The sequence below is a fragment of the Notothenia coriiceps genome, unplaced genomic scaffold, assembly GCF_000735185.1.
Source record: "Notothenia coriiceps isolate Sejong01 unplaced genomic scaffold, NC01 NC01_scaffold00037244, whole genome shotgun sequence".
Classification (NCBI taxonomy): Eukaryota; Metazoa; Chordata; class Actinopteri; order Perciformes; family Nototheniidae; genus Notothenia; species Notothenia coriiceps.
In genome coordinates this window covers 381,205-406,767 of record NW_011369945.1, presented here as the reverse complement: position 1 = coordinate 406,767, position 25,563 = coordinate 381,205, and the positions used below count along the sequence as shown (strand labels likewise).

Genomic DNA, 25,563 nt, shown 5'->3' with positions numbered 1-25,563 from the left:
TTTAGTGGAGCCAGAACATTTAATACACCATCGCAGGAGACATGCACTTGCAGCACTTCACTCAGTCCCCAACTGTAGCTCTCATTTTGAAAACACATACAAACCATGAAATAATTTAGAGCAAAACACTTATTAAAAAAAAAAGGAGGGTTACAATTTTTTATACATGTTCATATTACTGCTTCATAAAATGTATCACAAAAATTAGCTTTTTGACACAGAGCAAACCATAGGAACCGACTCAGATAAAACACTGACACTGTGCGTCTTGATAGTTAGCAGAAAAACTGTGAAGTGGTGACACCCGAGAGGGAATGTCACAGAGAGGACAAGGGAAGAAGAGTCTTTCGAGGGAGGAGGAAGAGGAGGAGGAGGAGGTGAAGGGGGTCTATATTTGTCCCTCTCTGGTGAGAAACAATCCAAGTGTGCTGAAGAGCGAGGGATGGGTCGATCGCTAGGCGTAGAAGGTCTCTACTTTCACTGCCTGGCAGAACATCGTCATGGAGAAGACCAGGCCCAGGATCTGCACAAACACAAATCACCCATTAAAACCTGCCGTTAATGGCTTCAGATGTGTAGTCAGTGAAATGTTAGGCATAATACATGTTTTTACAATAAACTTCAAAAACATTTTACCCATATCTAAAATCTCATTACATTTATTTCTTGAATGATAAAAAGAAAAGCATCCACAACAGCATCCAATCTGTGCAATATTCATTTCGTTTATCGCACAGATTGGAGTTTGTGGACACACTTCTGTTTTTCTAATAAAACTAAAAGTGTTTTCCTCTATCTCAGTGAAATGCACAATCAATTTTTCAATTTGAATGCCACTCCGTTGTTACTACTTTTTCTTATTTTTTACCAGATGACTATCTAAATGCCAAGTAAGTCAACATTTGTGTTGAACAAAATATAGATTTTAAAGTTTTACAGTCTTTTTCACAGTTGACATCAGATGGCCCATTTCCTACGTTTTTTTAGTTCATCATTAACTAAATGTGCGCAAAAAAGAATAGGCACCACAAAAGATAAAAAAATACACATAAAAATCCAAACATAACATTAGTTATAAGAGCAATAATATATTGAAAATAAAATGTTCTGCACATAACTATGCAGTATGTACGGGAGTGTGAGAATGCATCCACATTAAGCTGGTGACATTTGAGCATCTTGTATCTCTCTGTGTCAGTCTTCCAATGAAACTAAAACTGAATTTTTCTCACCCCAAAAATAAGCATAACCAAAATGGCCTCCAGAGTGTACATCCTAACATTCAAGCTTATGTTTCCATGGGGTAAACTGAAGAGCTTTAGTAAAACTGTGAGAAAAAAAACTGCTTTGTGTGCCGGAAGGGTTTAGAGGACAACTTTAAGTCTGCCATCATTCATTTGAAATGTCAATAGAGCCAAATACACAGCTGTGGTATTAAAGTAACACGACCAAATCATTGTTAATCTCGGCCGCCTGTTGTGCAGTAGAACAAAATGTTAGAGAAAAATAAGAACAGATGTACTCTTTTTTTTTTGTTTATGTGTGTAACTGTTCATTGAGAAAAACAGTATGGAAACACATTTACTGTATTTCTAGACACAAATCATTTTCATGCATAAATATTGTTTTAAAATTCAGATGGCTTAATGTAGAAGTAGTCCGAGTATGTGTTTCCATTGATGGACGAAATAAGGTGCTCTCGCATTCATATTAACCATTTCCATGTGTTACAAATCATGGATGTAAAGGCTGTAAACTATCGATTTGTTGTTATCTAAAAAAAACCTATCCCTTTTTTCCATTTCTATATAAACATATTGTGACATTTATTTTAAATCTGTTTTGGAGGACTTTGAAAAAGCTGTGCTCGACCAAGCTCCTTAATGCAAAACACACAATTAATAATAATCAAAGCTAATGAATGATGCTAAAGTGTAACGTAACAATGGTAAAAACAGAAAGACATGACTGTCATTGAGTCATGTCTGTTATCAGCTCCTCTAAAGTTGGCTAACATTGAACATCATGAACTACTAGTCAGATCTGATGAGGTAGCAGGTCTGTAGCAGCTGAAGATGATTTCGTAGAGTTACATTAACACATGTTTGCTTTTCTTTCCTGTACTTAAAGCATACGTGAGTCAGCCGGCAAACATCTCAGATATTGGGGTGAAGTGGCAAAGATTGTTTCTTTTTCTCATTTTCCTTTTGCTGTACAGATTTTGAAGAAGGGCACAGAGGATCTAACCGTTGACTGAAAAGGAGCCTGCAGCCTCACAGGATCCTCTTGTGATTGATGCTTTGAAGAACAGAGTATTTCTCCTCTCAGCTTCTGTAAACGCATCACGTACCACTTGGCTGAAAGGAGAAATACATTGTTCTTACGGAAAGTCAAATCCTCCTATGTGGTCCACAGCGGAAACACAAGAGGCTTACAAGTCCAGATAAATCCTCTGTTCAGCTTTTAATGCAGAGGACGATGCGACTATTAGGTTTATTCATCACAAAGAAAAAGCCTCTGTCTCAGGCTGCAGATAGCAAGCACCCAGTTAATGACTGCTGAAAAAATAACTTGGGCAACTTAAAAGCTGTAATTACCTGAGTAAGTGCTGTGCATAGAGCAAAGATCCAAAGAGCCACCAGGTTCTCATTAAGCCAGTCCTTTACCCTCTCGTAGCACGGCTGTGGAGACAAACACAAACAGCATTAGCACCAAAAAAAACAACCACAAAATGTAAGCATTTAGATATTCAGAGCTATATGATACATTACAGCAGTTATTCTCATACTTTAGATGTGTTATTAAATGTTCTTTGGCTAAAATGTTCCCAGTAGCAAAACCTTTATCTTCCTTCTCCTCCTCTGACCTAATATTCTTTGGGTAAACTTTCTAATTCTCAAGCAACTCTCCACTGTCCTTGTTTCCCCTGAGTTGTGCACTGCACACAGGAGTAATGTGGATAGAGGAGCAGCCATCCAACATAGATGTCATTTAGACATGGGAATAGGCTGAATCTTTCATGTCTGGCATTGCTTGAATGTATCTTGAAGGCAGCTTGACACAAAACCCTTTCATTGCTTCACCTTTTCTTTTGTCATAACCTAGAATATATTTCAAAATCACTTTTCAAGCTCTGGGAAAATGTCCTCGAGCAGTATAGGGCCCCAAAAAGAAGAAAGGAAAGATAACTATCATTAATAGAGAAAATAGCGAAAGGCCCTTCTGGGTCAGGGATGTGAGCAAGTAATGAGAAGGGAATGAATGCTGAAAGAAAAGAAAGCTTTCTAAGAACAGTTGAAGGTGACATTAAAGCAGATGGGAGGGACAATTTCCAGGTGGCACATGGCTCCTTCACCTCTTCAGAAGACATTTAAAAGTGTGTTTGATTATGTAACATTAAAGCAAAGACTGTCTGACATACTGTAAAAAAGGAAAAAGGTGCTATAATAACAGTCTACACCGCTGCTCTAAATGAATTATTCATTTCTACAGACATGCCTTCCCGATTGTGCTTGTTTAAAAATCTCCTTACATCAAGAAGCTGAGTCAGAGCAGGTGAAACCGAAAACTACTCTAAATTTCACTGCTGCCTGAGACATCAGGGAAGAACAAAATATATGTTTTCCATAACACAAGGGGAAATAATTCTCTGCTGGATCAATATGGAAAGTCTTGCAGTCGGCCAAAGATTTGTTGAGCTTCAGTGTTATTTATTAAACCGCAGCTAAACTGCAACCTGGACCACAGAACTGCACCTGAAAATAAATAAATTCATATTTTTATTGTACGCCGTCCACTGCAGACTCCTATGAAACCATAAAAACAAACAAATGAACCTGAACCTACTGGACCAATCCCAACACAGGGAGTGTTGAAAAGTGCAACTTTAAAACTCTGGATACAGCTCCAGTGGGGGGCTCTCGGTGGTCCGTGCTGACACAGCAGTCTCTGTCCCGGTCTTTATGTGATTTCTCATCAGCACTCCCTTGCCTGGACCTGCTGCACCTCCCTCTCTGCCCTCCTCCTCCTCTGTGATAAGAAGATGTTCTGCTCTGCGTAGGAGGCTCACTTTAAAGCTCGGAAACTCAGTAGGTGTATAATTGGGCTTAAATTATTTTGTGACACAGACCGTAACAAATTATCATTAATAATATAAACCATGCCTCTCAAAACATCCCTAATTGCTGTTTTATGGAACATAAGGTTTATTTAGGCTCAGAAAACGAACTGGTTAGAGTTAATGACAGTTCAAGGTCATGGTTAAAGAGTAACAAAAGGTAGGTTCACTTTCTCAAACAAATGTGAGATTTCTTCCAGTCACAACTCTTTTGGTTCAAGTTGCCCCTTTGTTTAAGTATGGCTTGGTATCTAAGTTAGTGAAATGACCCAGTACCTATTATCAATGACGTTTATCCAGTCAACATTAGAACGTTTTCAAACTAAAGTCTAGAAAAAACACCCCTATTTCTATTTAGAGTTTTGCACAAAGCCAATCACTGCAAGTGTTATTTGATTGCAGCTTGGTTGATTCACTTTTGCAGCAGCTGCAACCCCTGGTCTGTAGAAAAAAAAGTATCAGTTCAAGTACTCTCTCTGTATCAGTATCACTTTGATAGGACTAGTACCGTGCTGTCATTACAATTTTATTAACAGAAAGAAGCACGATGATGTTTCAGTATAGAGCTGCAGTGGAGGCCGACAATTATATATAACTCAGACTCACAAAGCCTCACACAAGCTTCAGTTTGAGTTTAGTTCAAATATGTAACTTTGCACAGAATAAGGTCTCACTCTTTCTTGCAGGAATACAGCATGAGGTGCAATGATATCAAGCTAAAAGACTCAAAAGAAAAGCTGATCATATCATTCATCAAAATTCCACATTTTTGAGTGAGTAAAATACATGTATCTGTCACATGCCGAAGTATTTTGAATAGTTTATATTGGACGGTTTTATACATTCAAGGCTGATTTTATTTTGTGCGATGCATTCTGGGTTTTTTAAACAGGTTTTACTTCCTGTTGCATGCTTTTATTTGGAAATGTTTAGACTTTGATTTAAACCCCTGTACTTCCGCAGTGCTGATTGACACTGACATGCCACAATTAAAAGCACCTGGAGTCAATTTGCAAGTAACAGCCCTGCCAATAAATGCAAGAAGAAGAGCAGCAGGAAGACAGACTGGGAGAGACAGAGGACAGAGGACCGAGTGGGAGAGAACCAACCAAGAAGTGCAAGCAGCAATAAGAGAGGCCACGGCAGTCCAGTACGGAGACATTTTGTGAGAAGCTGAACACTCTCAAGCAAAATAACTAATGTTGATTGTATAAGTTTAGCGACTGCTGCTTGTCTGCATTTGAACAACCATTGCTGTTATTTTTATGGCAATTGAACTCTCAATGTTCAAAACCCCCACGTTATCTACCTACAGAGGACACTTTGCTGCTTTTAAACTATAAATGTATCTGTGTGTGCATCAAACCACCATGTGTGTATATTTGTATTTGCTATCAATGAGAACATAAGGAGATACTTTCTTGTTTTCATAAATACCTGGCTGACACCAATAGACCTTACACCAAGGATCCAGCTTTATTCCACTCCAGTGTGTAACTGCCATTACACATGGTTGTGTAAGTGGCCTTGCTCCATTCATGTTTAACACACTGGGCCTTAAGATTTACAATAAGTACTTGAAAATGGAAAAGGAAAGATATGGATATAAAAAGAAATCGGTATTACTTGGAGAGAGAACTGTAATGGTTCAATGTAAACTGAATGAGTTATTTATCGGCGGGGCCAGCATTAATAAAACCACCAGATGAATTTGTCTTTCAGAAGGGCTGGTTGGATTCAGAGGTCTGTACGTGAAGGCCAACATGCTGTCACCTGAAGGATGTAAATAGCATCATTTAGAAAGATTTGTAACTGGGTTATGCAGAATGGGGTATCAGGGAAGGTATAAGAAAAGCATTTTCAAAGGTTATAGCTTTCCTTTCTAAAATCGAAAATAGCTGAAGTTTGGCCTTTCCTCTGCTGAGTGGACAAATTAAATAAAGCTGCAAACAATTGGAGTAAAGGGTTTGCATTTAAGGATGAAAGGCTGTCTACTCCCACCTGTGACCATGGTGGCTTTTCGTGTCATCTGCCATTTGCAAGGGTGACAAGGTTTACTAAAGATTTATTTCAATTACTAAACTAAAGAATGAGATGGTTTGAAAGAGGTTCTCTGGCTGACTGCAAAACATATACAAGGCAGTCTTTCAGAGTTTGATAACCATTATATTCCACTGCGTGATGATACAAGTTCCACACATTAAGTAGTGTCTGGAACTTTCATCAGCAGAATTTGCTTTGTTGTCATACCAACTTACAGTAGGTACTCTCTCCTCTCAATAACAATTTTTTTTAAAGCACTTAATAGTTTCCCATGAAAACTAGAGGCCTCCCTTTGCAGATGAAGGTCGTGTGATATGGTGAAAAGTCTCCGAACAGCTACTTAAGAGGCCTTGTACCTCAAATTGCGTGATTTGGGATATTGTATACTCTTTGAATGAAATTTGTTTTTACATGAAATGTATTTCATTTTTTAAAGAGATGTGTGACGACATCTGGCCCACTTGATATGATTTTTGGAATAACCCGTTTTCCATTTTGTTGCATCGACTCAATAACATCTGAAGCTACGCTGAAATCATTGCCATTTTCATCATCTTCACTCATTATGATTAACAGGGCCTGTTGTATGGATGACAGAGGCTGACTACTACGGCTGTTAATTGGCCTCCGTTTGTTAATGATGACAATGCGTTGACTTCAAACTTATTTTTAACTTCCCTGACATAACTGCTTATTGTGACACATTATCTTTCATACTGATCCTCCAAATAATAGTGCAATAATCAGCTTTTGCAGTTAGCAGAGCTGAACAGCAGCTGTTGTGTAGGTTTGCTTCTTTTCTGTTCTTTTCATTTAGTCTTTCTTAAGTGAACTGAATAAGTTATGAGCATTTAGATGTAAACAAACAAAGATAGTGTTTCTTCCTTTTATAGCTACGAGACTTCTCAGGTAACGCGGGTTTAAAGATAAACTACCTTTTGTTTTATTTAGTTTAGGAAATGTTTTTTTCCGAAAAAATGTAATGCAGTATGTGCTATTGAAGCATTAACCTGGTTCTTCTGTGTTGTTTACAAACCTACACATGTATGTCCATGTAGAAATAAATTACTTTATCAGAGATACTCTAACCAATAACTTTAGAGTTATTACAGAGGCGTGTGGTGCAGTGGGTTGTGCGTTGGTGTTGGGATCAGGGGGTCACAAGTTCAAACCTCACTGCAGTCAGCATGTCGTTGTGTCCCTGGGCAAAACACTTCACCCCAAATTGCTCCTGTGGGGATTGCCCACAGTATTGAGTATGTAAGTCGCTTTGGATAAAAGCGTCTAACAAGTGACATGTAATGTAGAGACTAATCTTGTTCAACCAAAATACTCTACAGTTCTCCTCACCTCTTGTGTTCCTTTACATAAAGTGACGGTACTGTCTTTAAGCAAATTGCTTTCATATTTTACAGCCTGCAACTTTACAGTTTGGGCTCATTAAGCACTTCTGTTAACCTTGTTTCCATCTGCATCAGGCAGCTGTGTTCAGTCAAAAAGCTGGAGCATTCAGTCGCTAAAGAGCCAGATAATTTATCTCAGAAGTTGGCCGTGATCAGCCAAAAGATAAAAGCAGTCTTAATATTAGCTAGCATTTGCCAGGTGGCCTGAAACACTTCAAACAAATGTAAATGTTTCTCCGAATTTGCTGGATATGTAAATAAGCAAATGTTCACTAAAACGTTGATATTAACTTTCCAAAATGATCAAATGTCAATGTTGTGTTTACAGCTTGTTGGGCTGCCTTCATTTAATTTAATTTCAAACCTTTATTTATCCAGGTGTATCCCATTGAGATCATTGATCACTTTTTCAAGGGAGACCTGCTGAAGTAGGTTCCACATGAAACAAAAACATAAACAGAACAACAAAAAGGACATCATACAGCATCATTACAGGGTTTACAATTTACACAACTATCCACATGAGCAGGTACCAACAGCTTCCGATTGAGAAGCATCCAACCGAGCTTTAAAAACATTTAGTGGCACCAGATTGCTCAGTTTCCATTTCAATTGCAGACTATTCCAAGACAGTGGAGCAGCGCATCTAAAAGCTATCTTCCCTAAGACAGTCCTAGCAATTGGCACATTTAATAAAACTACAGCATACGATCTCAGGCAGTAGCCACTTACAATTCGTCGTGAGATCAGGGGGCAAATGTAGGATGGAAGTTTCCCTAACATGGCTTTATATATAAAAATGTACCAGTGACTAAGCCTCCGTACAGTTAGCGAAGGCAAACCAGCCCTTGCATACAGGGTACAGTGATGGGTTAATACTTTACAGTTTGTCACAAATCTCAGTGCGCTGTGATACGCAGCATCTAACTTGAACAGGCAATTGGCAGGTGCATTCATATAAATCAAATCCCCATAGTCCAGCACAGGTAAAAAGGTCACAGTGACTAGCCTTTTCCTGGCCTCAAGCGAGAAACAGGACTTGTTCCTGTAGAAGAAACCTAGCCTAACCCTCAGTTTTTTTAGCAGGTTATTGACATGACGTTTAAAAGTGAGACAATCATCAAGCCAGATACCTAGGTATTTGTAACAGGTAACCACTTCAATTTTTATTCCTTGCGTAGTTACAATATCTAAAACAGGCTCTGGTGTCTTTTTAGCTTTTGAAAAGAGCATTACCTTGGTTTTATCAACATTTAAAAGAAGCTTTAGTTCAGAGAGCTGAGTCTGAATAATGTTAAAAACAGCTTGCAATTCAACAACAGCCTCCTTGATGGAGGGACCTGCACAGTACATCACGGAACCGTCCGCATAAAAATGTAAGGTTTCTCCATCATTCTCCGACATTTTCACCTAAACTATTGATGTAGATAGAGAATAAAAGTGGACCTAAAACAGAACCTTGAGGAACACCATTAGTAATGTTTAACCACTCAGAAGACAGCCCATCAAAATGAACACATTGGGACCTTTCAGAGAGGTAGTTCACAAACCACCCCACTGCATGGCTGGACATGCCTATACTGGCTAGCCTCTGCTTTAAGATGCGATGGTCAACGGTGTCAAACGCTTTGGACAGGTCAATAAATAGAGCTGCACAACTCTGCTTATTATCTAAAATACTCGCCACATTATTCACCACTTTCATTGTGGCAGTGATGGTGCTATGTTGCTTTCTGAAGCCTGACTGATGTTTAGACAGGATGCCATTTGTACATAAAAACTCCTTTACCTGTTCACTCAATAGGCTTTCAAGAACCTTAGCGAGAACTGATCATTTAGAGATAGGTCTATAATTATTTAATAAAGTGGCCTCCCCACCTTTTAGTAGAGGCAGGACATAAGCTGACTTCCACAATTTTGGAATTGTGTTTGAGCTGAGGGAGAGGTTAAAAAGAGTAGTGAGAGGTGGAGCAATACAATCTGCAGCTATCTTTAAAGAGAAAGGTTCTACGTTGTCCGGGCCAGCCGGTTTCTTAGGATCTAACTTGGTTAAAGCTTCACGAACAACATCAACAGTAAAAGGAGTAAAACTAAAAGGTTTTTCCAAAACACGTTTTTTAGAGTCACAGACTATGGTGTTCACAGAAGCAGAGTTAGTGACAGAATCAAACATTTGAATGCATGTTCAAACGTTTTTGTATTGACTGATAATGGAGCCATCAAGTAAGCCTATACATATGCTTTCTACTTCTCTAATTAAAAGGCGGATACAATATCCCAATTAAGAAAAGCTTAACTACATTTGCATCTAAGATTAGATTTTCTGAGCCGTATGGTCAGGTGGGACCAATAAATCAAGAGGACCTAAAATCAAACCCTGAGGGATCTCACAGGAAACAGTGGACTAAAGATGGGAATTAAAACAGACAGAGAGCCTTTGGATACATCTGTTAAAAACCAGTCAACGTCAGAAACGCCTGCTAAGAATAGGTTGGTCTGCTGTTTCAAACGATGTGTATACATCTAGAAGGAGTTCACAATTTGATGCATCAGCTGCCAAAAGGACCATTAGTCAAGAGGCCTGTTTCTGTCCGATAGAGCCAGACTTACAGTATGAAACCAGACTGGCATTTGGTGCAGTGAGAAAAGGAGATTTCTTTCTTTGACTTGCATTTGGAAGGATTTTTTCTAGCTCTAGCTTAATTTAATGACTGAACGCCCGTTGGGTCTAATTGTGTTAATGACAACTTTATGGGAAGAGTGTCGAGAGAGCAGGTGGTTGCTTTCACGTGAGACACAATATGCTTCAGTTCAGGAAATCAACTGCAATAAAAGATTTCAGCGCAGCAGAGTATCTCACGTCAAAATAAGGCGGAGTAATTAATGGTCTGAATGAATGTGTTATTAATACCAGCTGTCCCCAATACATATTATCTCGACACACTCAATTAACTCTCCCGTAACAAATCCTAGTCTTTCTAAATCATGTTACATATTCAGATTAATGTATTTGCATACTTTCTGTAGCAATATTACACAGCATAGTACATAATTTGTTACATATTCATTAAGACAAACTTGCAAAAATTATGTAGCTTGTATTTCTTCCCTGTTGACTGACGCAATTCTCTGCTGCACATCCTGTTTTCACCAGCATTAATAGTCATGCTCACCGCTCTTGGCAATGTTTTTCACATGAGTTTGAACTACATTGCCGACCCTTTTTTCCTCATCTGGTTTGCCATCAGTTATCGTTTTTAAAATGGTCAGGAGACATAGTCTGTGTGGCATTTTAATGGTTTAAAAGATGTGAAAAGAGACCTCGTTTCCACCATCAAGTGTTACGGAATATGCACCTGCAGCATTCCCAATAGATGTTTATGAATGTAAAATCTAACTCTACCACTTTATTTAACTCTATTGAGGTAATGCAAGCTATGGTATTGTATATATTACCTTATAATTTATATAAGCCAAAGAATATTACCCAAATTCACACTATATTAAACTTGCTGAAATACTTTCTTTAGTTGTACAAGTACACAACCTGACTATCAACATATCGCAAACATGTCAGAGATCACAGCGGTGGACTTTTGATTGACTATAACACAACATACACTGAGTTATGTGGAAGAGAGACCTTAAAGATATGCATCTCAGGTATAAGACCTTTAAAGCTCAGTTTGTCTTTGTATTTGTGAAGTATTTAACGACATCTAACATGTTTGCCATTTAGTAGTGTGGTTTATGTCACATTCTAGAAATGTAAAACAGCTCTCTTCACAGTGAGCCGAAAAACTGATTATATGTCAGATGAACTCTAGTCGCACCAGCAGTCAACTCCTTCTGGACAAAAGTGATTAATTCAACTATGAATCCCTCACTATTGGCTTTGCTTAATTGGACAATTTTGGGGCCAAGTTGTTTTTCAATAGAATACTGTTTACTTCAATTTTTTAAATCTCCTTGGTACCAAAAGAAAAGCAGACATTTTAAGTCATATTAATTATGTTCCCTGAATGATTTGGGATTAAATGAGGAATTAGCCTGCCTTTGGATATTACAAATTTGCATTTAAATTAAATTAGACTAAGACTGGGACGACCGAACTCACTTTGTTTTTGTCTTTGTTTTTCTTTCCTTCGTTTTTTATTCTGTACCTGAAATAAATGAAGACTTGGTTCCCTGACACAGGTAGAAACTAACCAGCAAGGATCAACTAAACTCTAATCAAACTTTGCCTAATAACGGTTGTTAGTGTGATCTGATACTGCTGGGAAATGTGTTTAGCAAACAAAGATATATACAATCCTGTATAAAATAATTAAAGTTAGTTATGGGTAGCGTCTTTTGGAAGCACATGTTGGTTTTGATGGCAGAGCTTACCGCTGTCCACCATGTTCCTGGGTTGTCCAGGCCACAGTTGTCGCTGTACTCCAGGCAGCAGGAGTCCGGCACGCGGCTGGCGTTGTAAACCTCAAACCAGTCTGTGTGGTTGGTGACTCCACAGCAGCGAAACTGCATCAGAGAAACACAATGAGTCAGGAGAGTCTGGCCTTTTATCACTGTGACACTAAAATACTAATGCATGATATCTCCACTAATGGAAACTAAATTATTGACCTGAATAGAATACGATTTAGTGGGCAACACAATCATATGTGCTGGGCGTAGAAAACATTTAATCTTTCTGATATTGAGCAGCAACCCCTTTTGGTACAATCCACATCTCATTTGTCTCAGAGCCCTAAAATCATTTTCTAACTCGCCTGTTTCTTGTTATCTACATCTTCCCCCTTTGTGATTGCTATGGATCTTTGATAAGGGATCATGGCTTCCACCACAATTCAATTCATCAGTGTACTCGGTGAAAAGATAAAGTGCCCCTGATGTTTTGTGCATTGACTGGACATTATTTCCACACAGGAATAACGTTACTCGAGCTGCTCCACACGCTGCTCTGTGCACAGAATCAGAGATTGTGTGTTAATTTAAAACTCGCTCATTTAAGAACGGATCAATTCTGCAATTTATCATGAAGTACAGCTCAATTTGGATAGCCAGAAAGCATCTGAAGCATAGTTTTAAGTTTGAGTATAAAACAAAGGCTTGAAACAACAGAGCTGGAATATTCAAGCGTGTTTCACCTTGAAAAGTTTACAACAATTGAGGCAATGTTACCCTTTATGATTTATTATGCCGACATTATGCGCTTTGTACATGTTTTTACTACTTCTCCTCATGTGTGAAGATTCTCTTCCATTCCATAAGCAGCCATTAATAATATCCAGGGTGAACTTTGCTCCAGGGACATCTGCTGCATAATCTATTCAGTGACTCAGCATGAACAAGGGAAGCCAGGGAAGGAGAAGGGTGACAGAAGGAGAGCGGCCTTTAATGGACTTCCTCTCAGCCAGACTGTATGGAGCCCCATACATTCATACAGGAAGAAAGTGCACATTCATTGTGGCTCATTCCAGCTACATTTCCATGTGTTACTATCCTGTGCGCAGAAAAAAAAACCTTCTTACTAAAAAAAAGAAACGCATATTAACACCCACACATGCATACATTAGCATATATTATTTGCATAGCAATAGATTTCTCTCTAGTCATAATGCCTCTGCAGTCCCTATACGCGCACCCACATGCACAATATGTCCTGCAGACACTAAACACGCATGCACACAAACTAGAGCCAAACACTCGGTGATGACTGAACATGTGCTAATGGAACCAAACTAAAGCACACAGTCTGATGTGAAAAAGGTCTAAAGAGCCCTGAAATCTACAAGTACAATCTATCACTTGATGTCTCCCAGAGGCATTCACCAGCAGCGGCATCCGTCCTCCGCAATCCTTAATTCCAAATCTCTATTCCACACATTACATTGTGAAGAAAATATAAATAAATAATACAAAGGGAAAAGCACATCAAAGTGAGAGCTGGAAACAAAGATTACCTCAGAGAGTCTCCAGTGTTTGCATGAATCTCTCTGGCAGCATTTCACCACAGCATTTAAACCCGCAAAGCTAAAAGTGCTTGTTACTGTCGGTTGAGACATTTCATACACTTTTAATGATGCCATTTTGTTTTAGATAGCCGGTATTTTATACCAGCCTTGTTAATGTCCACACCCCGTTGGCTACAGGAAGGATTGCAGTGTTTTATTCAAATTAGATTTGATTGAAATCAAATGGCCCTTCAACATTTGACAACTCCGTTTTAATAAAATGTGATCACAGTGGAACAAATGGTGAAGCCTTGCCAATAAGTAAGCACTGCAACAATGAATAATTTAGTCAAAATGTCATGTATCTGAGCTTTTGACAAGGTAATTTGCAAGACTTGTTAAATGGCATTGAAGTTCATTTTGAATAGACTTTATTGTTCTCAATAGATGTTTTTTTAAGAGCATCATCTCAGCAGACTGTGACTGAGAGGAAAAAAATGTATTAAAACTTCTGGGCTTTGTGTCATAAATAACTCAGAAGTTGTGCTTTATATCAGCCCTGCCCGTCCCCTCCAGTGGCCCCACAACTTACATCAGTTTGTACTATCATCCAGGCGTTGGTCAGACCCACGTTTCCCTCCGTGCCGAAGAGCTGCAGGCCCTTCTTCAGATCCCTTTGGGCGTAGTGATCAATCTGATAACACAGGGAAGGATAAATGGCTGTGTCAATCACTGCAATTTAACACATTTCATTTCTACCTGCGTGAGTTCGAGTTTTCAGGGAACAAATGAACTCAAAAGCTAACAAATAACCCAAAATATTCCCAGTTCTCCTCTAAAACAGCAGTGCAATCTGTTACAAAGTAATGGGTTTTTTAATATAATTCTTATCTAATTATTATTAAAAAAGCAGTATTCATTGTTAATCATTTATTTATGGTAGACCAGGGCTTCACATTATAAACATGAATATAATAGAAATAAATAACATTGATGTTTCTCCTATCAGGGCAGGCCATTTGTCTTGGTCTCACAAACAATAACACAATACAAGGAAAAAACTAAACTCAATATAAAACACACATTACAAATACAGCATACCATGGGTTAATAAAACATATTGAAATATCTCGGCATGGGAATTCTTTGGTGCTGTTGGTTTAGTGTATTGATTGCACACACAAAGGCTCCCTTTATCTGTATTTGTGTTTGCACACTGTCTTGTCTTGCATTGGGCATTTAGTGACATTAAAAACAGACACTTTGATTCCTGACTGCCTGGAGTTTCTCCTGCCAAGCACCAGAGGCGGAGGAAGTACTTTTACTTATAACAAAAATATCATAGTGTATTACAATTCTGACACAAAAACCCTTGAAGCTAATCCTACTAAATTATATAAATAAACATCCAAAGATAAATATCATTGGACTTAGTCACGCATTAATGTGTTCATCTCTTGATTGTTGCAGCTGGTAAAAGTGGGGTTCATTTAAATAAAAATTACAAACTGCGAGGTAGCTATTAGATTATTTAAATGTTTTATGGATTTTAAAAAGTAAAATATTAGTAGAAGTATAAAGTGACATAAAGTACCTCAAAACAGTACTTAAGCAAAAGTAATTGGTTGCATTCCACCAACACTAAGCACAACTAAATGGATCGATGCTCATACTCTGCTAATATTTCCTACAGTGTTTTCACAAGGTATTAAGGCTAACAAAGTTTGGCCAGCAGTGGAAACAAATCCACTTGAAATCCACTGCTGAAATCAGCTTTGTCTGGGCCAACACACAGTGTCTGTTCAATAAACAAGCTACACGCAGATCCATGCAGGTTTCATTTAGAAGCTTTGGATCAGCAGTCAAGACCTAAACAAACAAGATAAAAACATTTAACGAAATCAGCTTTTCTATCACAGAAAATAAACTGTAGGTGAGAACACAGTCACAGAGATAAACATGCTCAACGTGAGGCAATGCATGGGTACTGAACCTAAAATACATAGTTTAAAAATCAACAATACAATCAGAGAAACACACACACACACACACACACACACACACACACACACACACACACACACACACACACACACACACACACACACACACACACACACAGAAGCTGCTCAACTTTGTTTACAGATTTAGATGGTCGATCCTATTAGATGCATTGATCTCCACTGACCTTGCCCTTTACTGCACCGCAGTCTACACCAAACTCCTTGTTGACTTTCAAACACCCAACAAACAACATGACCTTCATTTTGGCAAACAGCATGTCAATGTTGAATATGGGTTGCTGAATTCATTTTGTGGTGAACCTTGGCAGTATAATAAGTAATTTAAAGGGATATAGAGGATACGTTCTTTGACCAGAGGTCTTTTTAGCGTGTGCTGGATGAAGTACTAATATCTTTTAATTAAGGTTTTACCCATTTGACTATGTTTTGCATTGTTAATCTGAATATTCAAAGATACCAAAGCTGTCAAATAAATATAAATGCAATATCTAACTGAATCCAGAAGTCCAAAGTAGCATAAAATGGAAATACTCAGGTGAAAAACAAATGTGTACTTGATTTTACCTGAGTAAATGTATTTAGTAACTGTCAACCACTGTACAGTATGTGGAAAAGCTTTCCAACATTTAACGCTCACTGTAATACGTAAAGGAGGCGGTCCTTAATAGAAAAAGATTACCATGATCATGGATCCCAACACGGGGGCAGTAGCCATCATGAATACAAAGTTTTGATCTCTCGACAAATATGAAAATGAACTTTATTATCCTTAAATGATCCAAAAAATATCATTGATTTCACCAATCAATTAAATGTTATAAATAAAGCCCAATACTCCAAAAATACATATTTGTCTCAGGGTGCTTTACATCTGAAACGAATTCAACACCCTCTGTCCTTACATCATTTAACAAGGCACATCATGAAGCTTATTCTCCCAGCATTGTGTTATATAGAAAGGGACTCATAACAATCAGACAAAAGACACAGTTAATCGGAAAAGACATATTGAGGAAATCAAGAGAAACACTGAATTAACATAAACGGACACACAAAGATGTGAAACTCTTTATGCATCATGTTTCATCTTGTCTGCGTGTTTCTTTTTGGTTGGTTTTTTCCAATTGTGATTTAACAACAGTCCATGTTAATCACAGAACAGTTTGCTCAATAAATCTGCCTCTCACAACATTGCATGGTGTGTTGACTGTATACAAACAAAATGAATTCAGGCCCACTTTTCAATTTCATGCTGTGCCATTTAGAAAACAATAAAACTATCATGAACTTTTGCGCTCTTGTTGCCCGGGGAAACAGCAAACTGTGAACTATCAAAGCAACACATTTCCAGCCAACACAAATTAAGTGGTTCTTTTTTCTCATGGTTAAAACCCTGTCTTTGATCAGATAATGTTGTAATTTGCGTTAACAGCTGATGGGGTTTTACTTCAAACACTAACAGTGGTTGAAATTTGGCATTTAATTCTCCATTCATTGTTTTTGATTAACCTTACATTCAGTAATTCCCTATCAGCCAAGTGCCCTTTAGTGTCTCTTTTATGCAAGTGAAACCCTCATAAAGGAGCAAAAGTAAAGCTGGATTGGAAGGTATGGTATCAAAAGACCTGAACAAAAAAAGAATACGGTTATTCATTGTATCTTATAAGATACTTGAGATTTCAATGCCATGAAAACACATTAAAGTTATAAACATTTCTTTTTTTGCAATTTCCTCCTCATACAGCAGCCACAAATCCTCAGTAGCATTCAATTGGACTTGTGTTTTTAGCTATCTGAAGAATAAGACTCCATTATTACCTCGGGTTTAGTCTGTAACTTGCAAAATATCAGGGCTTTCTTAGCAACTCAGGATTGAGCTGTAAATAGCTTTGAGAGAGGAATACAAACTAGCTGATTAACGGAAACAAGTAGTTAAGAGGCTAAAAAGCTACAGAGTTCTGCAGAGTTGACTGTTAATTCCCTGTGAGTTTGTCAATTTGAATCATTCATTTTCACATTCCAGAAAGCAATACACACATTTTTATTTTAATAATTGATCTTTAAATATTGTGCCATTGTGCCATTTTTAGTGCATGTTTCTTGCATGTACTTCACATCCACAGTGAAAAGAAGAAATGCTTTTGGTTTAAAAATATTTATCATAATTTGGATGCCTCAAAGACACAGAGATGAAAGAGAAGTCTAAATGAAAGAAAACATGACACAGATTGTAAGTCTTCTTGCAACAATAAATAATTCTTGATTTGATTTCCACACAGACTGGTGCTATAAGCTACTGCGTGACATCACAGCTCTGGCAGAAGGCAACATATGAGCTATGTGATGCAAGAATCTGGCACAGGGAGCACTTATTTCCTATTTGACTGGGCCGGATAAAGTCTTCTGAAGTTGTGCTAATGAAAAAGAATAGAAAAGAAAAATACTTTTATTTAATCTAAGTAGGTCATTAGTAAAGGCTGAGTCCTGTGAAAGAGCAGAATGTGCCTAGGACACGGCTGTTCTTTTAGCTCAGTATTGATGTTGTCCTTGGGACTTCAGTCGCCCTTTAACTACATCAGGCAAATCAAAGATGGGCGATCAATTATTTATATGGCGGGTATACAAGGGGAGATAAGAGATGTGTATGGAGAGGAGAGGATAGGAGAGGAAGGGAAAGGTGAGGAAAGGAGAGGAGAGGAAGGAAGGAGATGTTTATTTAAAAGTAGATGGGAAACACAGCAGAGAGGGTGTTGTTAGAACACATTTAAACATGGGAAAAGAGAGAGAGAGAGAGAGAGGATGAACCAGAAGATGAAGCAGTGCAGGGATATGTAAATGCAAATCCACTGTGGGGCAGATGAAATGGTTTTATGACTCCTGGACTCTGTGACACAGTAAGAAGCTGAGAAAGAGAGCTTTTCCATCTGTGACAGAACAGGATAAAAGACATTACAGTATGTTTGAAAGAAACACAAGAAAGAGATTTCAGAGGAGAGGAAATAATGAGAGAAAAATGGCTCAATTTACTTGCTCCCTCCAAACAGTGGATGCCCATTACCTGTGCCATAAATGTCAGTGGAAGGAAAAATCAGTGATACAGTAAAGTAGAAAAAGACATTAAAAAAGAGGAAAGATCCGTGCTCATATTCCCTGCAGACATACAATTTCACTTTCCGACGCCAAACTGCATAAAACATGTGCTAAAATGATGTTGTAGATGCTAAAAGCGTGGGTTTTTTACATTATTGATTCATAACTTAAAATACTGCCTTCAACTTTGGAATACATCACTGCACTGTCAGCTTATATCACAGGATCACCCAATATCAAGTTTGTATTAAATGTTTATTCAAAAAGTTATGTTTCAGGCATTTTAAATGTAATTTGGTCACCCAGTCGCCTCTGTATATTCTGAATGTCCCTCTGGGCTTCTGCCTTATACATATATTGGGTGCCTTTGCTTATTGGCAAGGGTTGGTTTCCTGCAAATGCTTTCATTTTATCCTTCCTCTGAGGGAGCGCAGATTACATTCCCTGGACTCCCAATTTGGCCCAAAGTCAAGGTTTTTCAAGGGCGTTTTAACGGCAGACTGAACTTGAGTGTGACTTGCATGCATTTTATTTCCCCCGGCTTGAGCTTAAATCTTTGGAAGGGTTGCACTGCATTTCGAAAAAGGAGTTATAGGGGAATGCCATCCTTCTGAAGAATCCACATTTGTTATTCCTGTGCCTAAGGAAAGATTGATCAATAACTGTGCAGACAACTCTTCTCTAAAGCTAGAAACTTAAGAAGTAACCCCTTAAATTTGTAAAGTGGGATGTGAAATCTGGCAGTGCTTTTCAGATAATGAATGGGGCAACCAAGTCACAAATTCGAGGCTTCTGTCTCTGAATTGTAATTCTGTCCCGGGGCACATCAATAACATACGTGAATACGTTAAAGAGTGTGGCATTCCCCTTTAAGTGACTAATCTCAGTCCTTAGCTGGGGCAAATCAATTACAATTTCCATCCTCTGGTTCTAATCAGTTCCTGATTAACACTTGGCAAACCATGCGAGTAGACAATCAATGGCGGTAACGGGAGAAGCAGTGAACTGGCAGTAAAGGATGATACTTGAATAGGCCTCATCAAGGTAGTAGATGTTGGACAACGACTCAAGGTCAGAGCTCATTATCGGAGATCCAACTGAAACCTCCGTTTTGTTTTTCTAATTTATGGGAACCTGAAATGCATGTGTTGCCAAGGACTGTTCTTAAGGGGCAACCTCCGGTAATTAAAAGTGAAGCCAAAGCAGAAGTGCCTGAAAATGTAATTCTTTCTATCAGCCGGCAGGGAGTAAAATACATCTTAAATGGGTAGAAGCCTATGAGAACATGAGTCTACTTGTCAAATGATGTACAGTATTATCTCAGAAAACGTTAACTTGATACGTTATGTCTAAACATGATGTTCAGTCTGTAAATGATGATCCCATTTATAGTAAAAGAGACGATATAGCATTCATGCTTTAGGGCAGGATTACTTCTAGAGGTCGCTTCTTCGTCTTTGTCTTGAAAGTTTCACAGTGAGATTTCAGTCAGTGAAAGTGAATTGAAACATTGTACAACCACCATTGTAGTATGCTACATCTTCTCGTCTCACTTCCGTAACGTTTTGGTTACCTCGTGATTACTACATCCACTGATTCATTCTCTCTGTTCTCCATGTTGATGCTATAAGCGATGATCTATTTTTTTGCGCAACTGAAACACTCTTTAAAGCTTTCGCCTGCAGCAATTGACAACAACATGTGCGTTTTCTTGAAGCACATATCTGGTGCCTTCAGTCAGTCCTGAACTATTTTACGTCACAGTATTTCTTTGCCTTTTTCTGAAGTTTTAATACTTTCTCTTTGTTGCTTCTACATCCCTGTGGTTAAGCCATCCAACACATCAAATGGATTATTATGTTAATATTGAGCATGCACAGCATAGATATTTAGCATCAAGACTTCTTAGCTCCACACAAGGAAGCATAATGCGGGTGGTGGAAACTGGTAAAATGATAAAAACTTCACTTTATGGGGATTATAGATATTGGGATGGTGGCACACATTTTGAAATGCTGTATAAACAGCAGCAGAAGCAGCAAAACACACCAAACCTTTCAGGTGGTACATTTCTATTTTCCAACAAGATTTTGTTCCGGTTATTACCCGTCCCCTTGTGTGTTATGTAGCTTTTTATGCATGTAAACGGTCTGCAGAGTCACAAACCCTCAAAGTACACCCTGTAGCAAGTAAAACTCTAACACAGAAAAGACCTGTCTATGCTGCCCCAGAACGCCTCGTTGGAGATTTTTATTTTTCCATTGTTTACTTCTTGGGTATAGTGACGTATTTCGGTTATAGTTACGTCCGCGGAGCCGTTACGTTTGGACTAATCCGCGGACTTCCTCACACACACACTCGGCGGGACGTTGCGAGGCTCGCTGCTGCGAGGACACTGTAAGCTGGCTCACCGGTGTGGGGTCGGCGAGACAGCGAGACACCGCGGAACTCAGCGTGGGCACACACACAAACTCCCAGCCAGGCTGCGGGTTCACAGGGAGGGGGGCGGGGGGCAGGAGCTCCAACAAGCCGTTTAGGACAGAGAGTGAATACCCATACTATACAGAGATGCTGTATGAGAAACCAATGTGAGTTTGGAAAATTGCACAGTATACATTTATTTTAGTATACATCAACAATGGAATTATGATGGGTAGGAATGGCCCTGACATGGGACCTTTAACACCCAAAGTATTATATTTGATTATATTTTATGCCAAGTGTTTGGAAAATACTGAATGTACTCTTCCAAGATCAGAGTAGGACATGATAACAAAGGCCCAACTGCAGCTGTGTACATAACAGGATGTATGATTACCTACTGTAGATGAGCATCAGGACTGTTTTAGGCATATGATAGCTATGTGACAACGATTAACATGATGATTCAGCCTCTATGGAGATAGACATATGACAAGCATGATCATTTCTGACGCAGGTCTTAGCTAGCTAATCTAAACAAAACATATACTGCTTTGAACCGGTATTCCTGCATCTTGTGACTGTGTAACACCCTCTCTTGTATATAAGCATGTGAAGGACACTGTTCGAGGAACTAGTTGCATCATATGCTCAGTATGTGATGACTACTTCCATCCTTTCAAGGATAATAAATACATGTATCCTGTTATTGAAGCTCAAGCCGGTGACGAGTGATCTTTTTCTAACACCAAGAAATGTTGATATCTCACAAAACATGGACAAAATGCCTTCAAATTTGTCCCTCTGACAAAAGACACAAGTGAGGATATGATCTTGCTGTTCTCAGTTATGAACCCTGAACAGAAGATAGGCCCTTAATACAGAACATCTAATCTTGTTTTAATGCTGATATCCAAGTAGTTGTTAACTTGTGATGTTTTAGTGTGTGGTGAAATTGTAATGTTCTGTCTCATTTCCTAAGGGACCAGTGATGATTGCCTGCAAATTACAGTGTAAATATTCTGTACCTATACTGTACAGGCAGTTAAGAGACCAACTTCAAATGACTGTGGTGAAAGAACGAACAAGAGTAACCTACCACTTAAACATCAAATAGGCCTACACATTTAAAAAAAAAATCATTACATTAAATTTGCAGGTTGCAATCTGCAGCATTATTTGGGTTCAGTTCTTCACTGAATCTGGCTGACATAATGTGTTAATCTATTTTATTCAAAAGTATTTGTGGGGGTGGTGATATAATGAAATGTATGTGTTTCTTTATATCAGCATCCTAGTCAAAGTGCAGTTTAAATTATGTATTATCCCTGTCTTTGCAGTTCCTCAACTTTATCTGCAGTAGTCAAACACACTCCCTTGTAACACTTTTCCCAAGACAAAAAAATAAATGTCTTGTCTGTTTGCCGATCATCTCAATCTGTCTTTCATATTAGCATTGCCCTATCGTGGGTGTATTTTAGCAATGTGATTAGCCAGGGGGGTTATTTAATTGCATTTCTCCAGTCAACATGAAATCAAAATTTCTCGTGCTTGAAATTTCTTCAGACAGGAGTGCTGCATTTTGCTATCTTGACAACCCAAAATGTTTTGACGTCTAATCCTGGAACAGTAATGATGTGGAAAAAGTGGAGCTATCAGCCTTGTAATGGGATTTCAGTGCGTCTCACGTGTCGTACGTCTGCAGTTTCAGATATACGATGCTTGCAGTTTTCTTTCCTGCATGAGTGGTTGCACTTCAGCCTACCTGCATGTTAAGTAGTCTGTTTACAAGTGGATACTTTTTCCATTTTCTTCTACTTCTTATATCATTCATAATTATCCTGGTTTAGTCAAACAGCAGCAGAGCAGGGCATAGAAGAGAATGCAGTAATGTGAGTGAGACTGACAGTAGAAACAAACGATGGTACTCCCAAGAAATTATGCATGTCAACAGAATTTACCATGAGACTTCTCTCACAAACACATCCAACAGAACAAATCAACGGGATTCAGGCAGCATAAAAATAAAGGAAGGCAAGTCTTTGTTCAGATGTGAAAGATCACTTTTAATGAAGTTACACTTCATAAATAGCACAAACAAATGATACTTTAGTTAAGCGGTTATAAAGACATGTTTAAGTATTTAAGAAAATGTGTATGAACATAATCTGTAACTGGTGTATAAAAATATAAATTGATTAATTATAAAACAGAGCATAAAGGAATAAATCATTGTATTGTATTAAGAAACAAAAGGTACTCAAGTCATTTTTGTATCAGTCATTGAGCTAACATGGTAACTATGACGATGAACATGATGATGTTCAAAATGAAATCTCATCCAAATTGTTTTGATATTTCAGTATTGGCCAAAGTGTTCTCCCACAGGCTCAGTCACATATGAAGAGTACAAATATATATATATATATATATATACAAATATATGTACATATATAAATGTCAAGCAGATGGACATAGAGACAATGATAGGAATTCAATTGATGATCAAATTGTAATGTGTGTATTTGATTTGTTGAAGTAAAAAAGAAAAGAAAAAAGACTCTGTTCAAAATGTCCTTATCTCTGCTTACAACAATGTAAAAGTGTGCCTATATCTTCAATTATTTGTATTCTGGTTGCAAAGGTTTAAAGAGGTGCTTAAAATAAAGTTTTACAGATTTTTAATAGCTGGCATCTTGGCAGTTTAACAAATGGCGCCATCAGAGCGAAATACATGGTCACAAAGTCTGCTGTTGTAGATGCAGCATAATTCATTTTTACTGCTGAGGTAGCCTTTAGGTCGGTAAATGAGGTCTTTTGAGGATCAACCCTGACCATAGCTCTAGTGACCTCATCTTTACAGCAGCATTACCTCACCTTGACTTGTCCCAAAGCACACAAGCAGATAGGAAATCAAATCCACTGCTGCCCCATGACAGGCAGCTCGTTCATCTGTCAGCCACCGAGCTGCAGAGCAAATACCTCATGCTGCTCTGACTTACACCATTACTATTTTTAAAATAATTTTTGTATGGGTTGATGAGGGTTCAAGCAATCCTGAAGCAAATTTGAAAACACATTAACTGTGAACACTGTTTTACGTAAGATAAGTGAATAGTACATACCAGAATGCATCCATAAGGTAAGAAAACATTTGATTATTGTTTCCAGTAAGAAACCTGAGTGCTGACATTGAAATAGAACAATAACAAACACATCTTATTTCTATTCAACAAAATCCAAAAGCAAGATTTTTTTAAAGCAACTTAAAGACCCTGTGTATCTATCTTTTTTGCACAATTAACAAATGTCTCATCAAACAAGTTAGTAAACAGAATATAAATACGTGCAAAGATTTGTTGCCAATTTCATTACTTTACAGTTTTCTCTACTATTGACACATTTAGGTCATGACTTTAAAAGCAGAATATATCTGCAGTAAACATCACAAAACAGTTTAAGAGTAGCTGAGAGCAGAACAATTCCTTTGATTTGAACCCATCAATGTCAAAATGAAATCATTTTTGTGACAGAGCCTTTGTTGCAATCAGTGTTTGAACTCAGAGATCCCAACAGATGACAAAATGTCCCCGTTAGTGTCAAACACATATTGCATTTGAAGCTATATTTCTTCGATGGATGCCTTTCGAAATGCTCACACGGCATAGTATGAACTATGTCTGAGCACATTTTGGATGTGAAAACGATTACGACTATACCAAATAAAGAGTACACTGTTTGCAATGTGAAGGGTTCCAGTGTAATACACCTTCTAAATCACTGCACACAAACACAACCTTTTAGTTATTGATCTCGGGTTGAATCTTTATATAACTGACTCCAAGTCCTATCAATATAGATGCATAACAGCTTTATGCACCTCAGGGGTAACTCATCAAGGAGCTATAGCAAGAAAGGCCAATCATTTATCACTTGTATTGTGCCCGACGGGTGTCAGCTTTTTCGATTGGCTGTTCACTACTTAGCATCCCTAAAGGCTGTTTGATGAGTAAACAAATCTAATAGTCTACTATAATATTACTTCCACAAATACCACCACTACTCCAAACAGATGGCATACAGTACTGTTACCACAAATATTCATTTAATATATATATGTAGGTGTAAGCAGCATATGCATTACAGTGGTACTTCTACTTAATAAACTATTTCAATTCATGATGTTTACTTGTAATGGAGTATTTGAAGACCATAGTAGTTTTGCTTTTACTCAAGTAAGGGCCAAAGTGCTTTTTCCACCACTGATTACAAGACCATATACAATGTTAAACAACCACAGATAGTGACGCCTTAAGATAAACATAGAGCACTAAAAAGTTTAGCCTACTTTTGGTAGTGGGATAAAACTACATTAAAAGGTCCCCTATTATACTGTTTTTCATCGATATATTATAGGTCTCAGATACATACAAACATGTCTCTGAAGTATTTGGCTTGAAATACCAAACAGATCATTGCAGCATCCCATAAACCCCTCTGTTTCAGCC

General features: G+C 38.1%; 1 protein-coding gene across 1 annotated transcript in view; it reads right to left on the bottom strand.

Moving 5' to 3' along the window:
* Positions 1-25,563, bottom strand: part of tspan4a (tetraspanin 4a) — a 46,385-nt gene continuing 20,822 nt past the window's right edge. Inside the window, exons 4-7 of the mRNA XM_010794124.1 lie at positions 14,113-14,214; positions 11,953-12,084; positions 2,598-2,681; positions 1-523 (exon numbers count right to left, since the gene is read on the bottom strand). Coding sequence (XP_010792426.1) covers positions 455-523; positions 2,598-2,681; positions 11,953-12,084; positions 14,113-14,214 — 387 coding nt within the window. The 3' untranslated portion in view covers positions 1-454. The remainder of the gene's footprint in view (positions 524-2,597; positions 2,682-11,952; positions 12,085-14,112; positions 14,215-25,563) is intronic.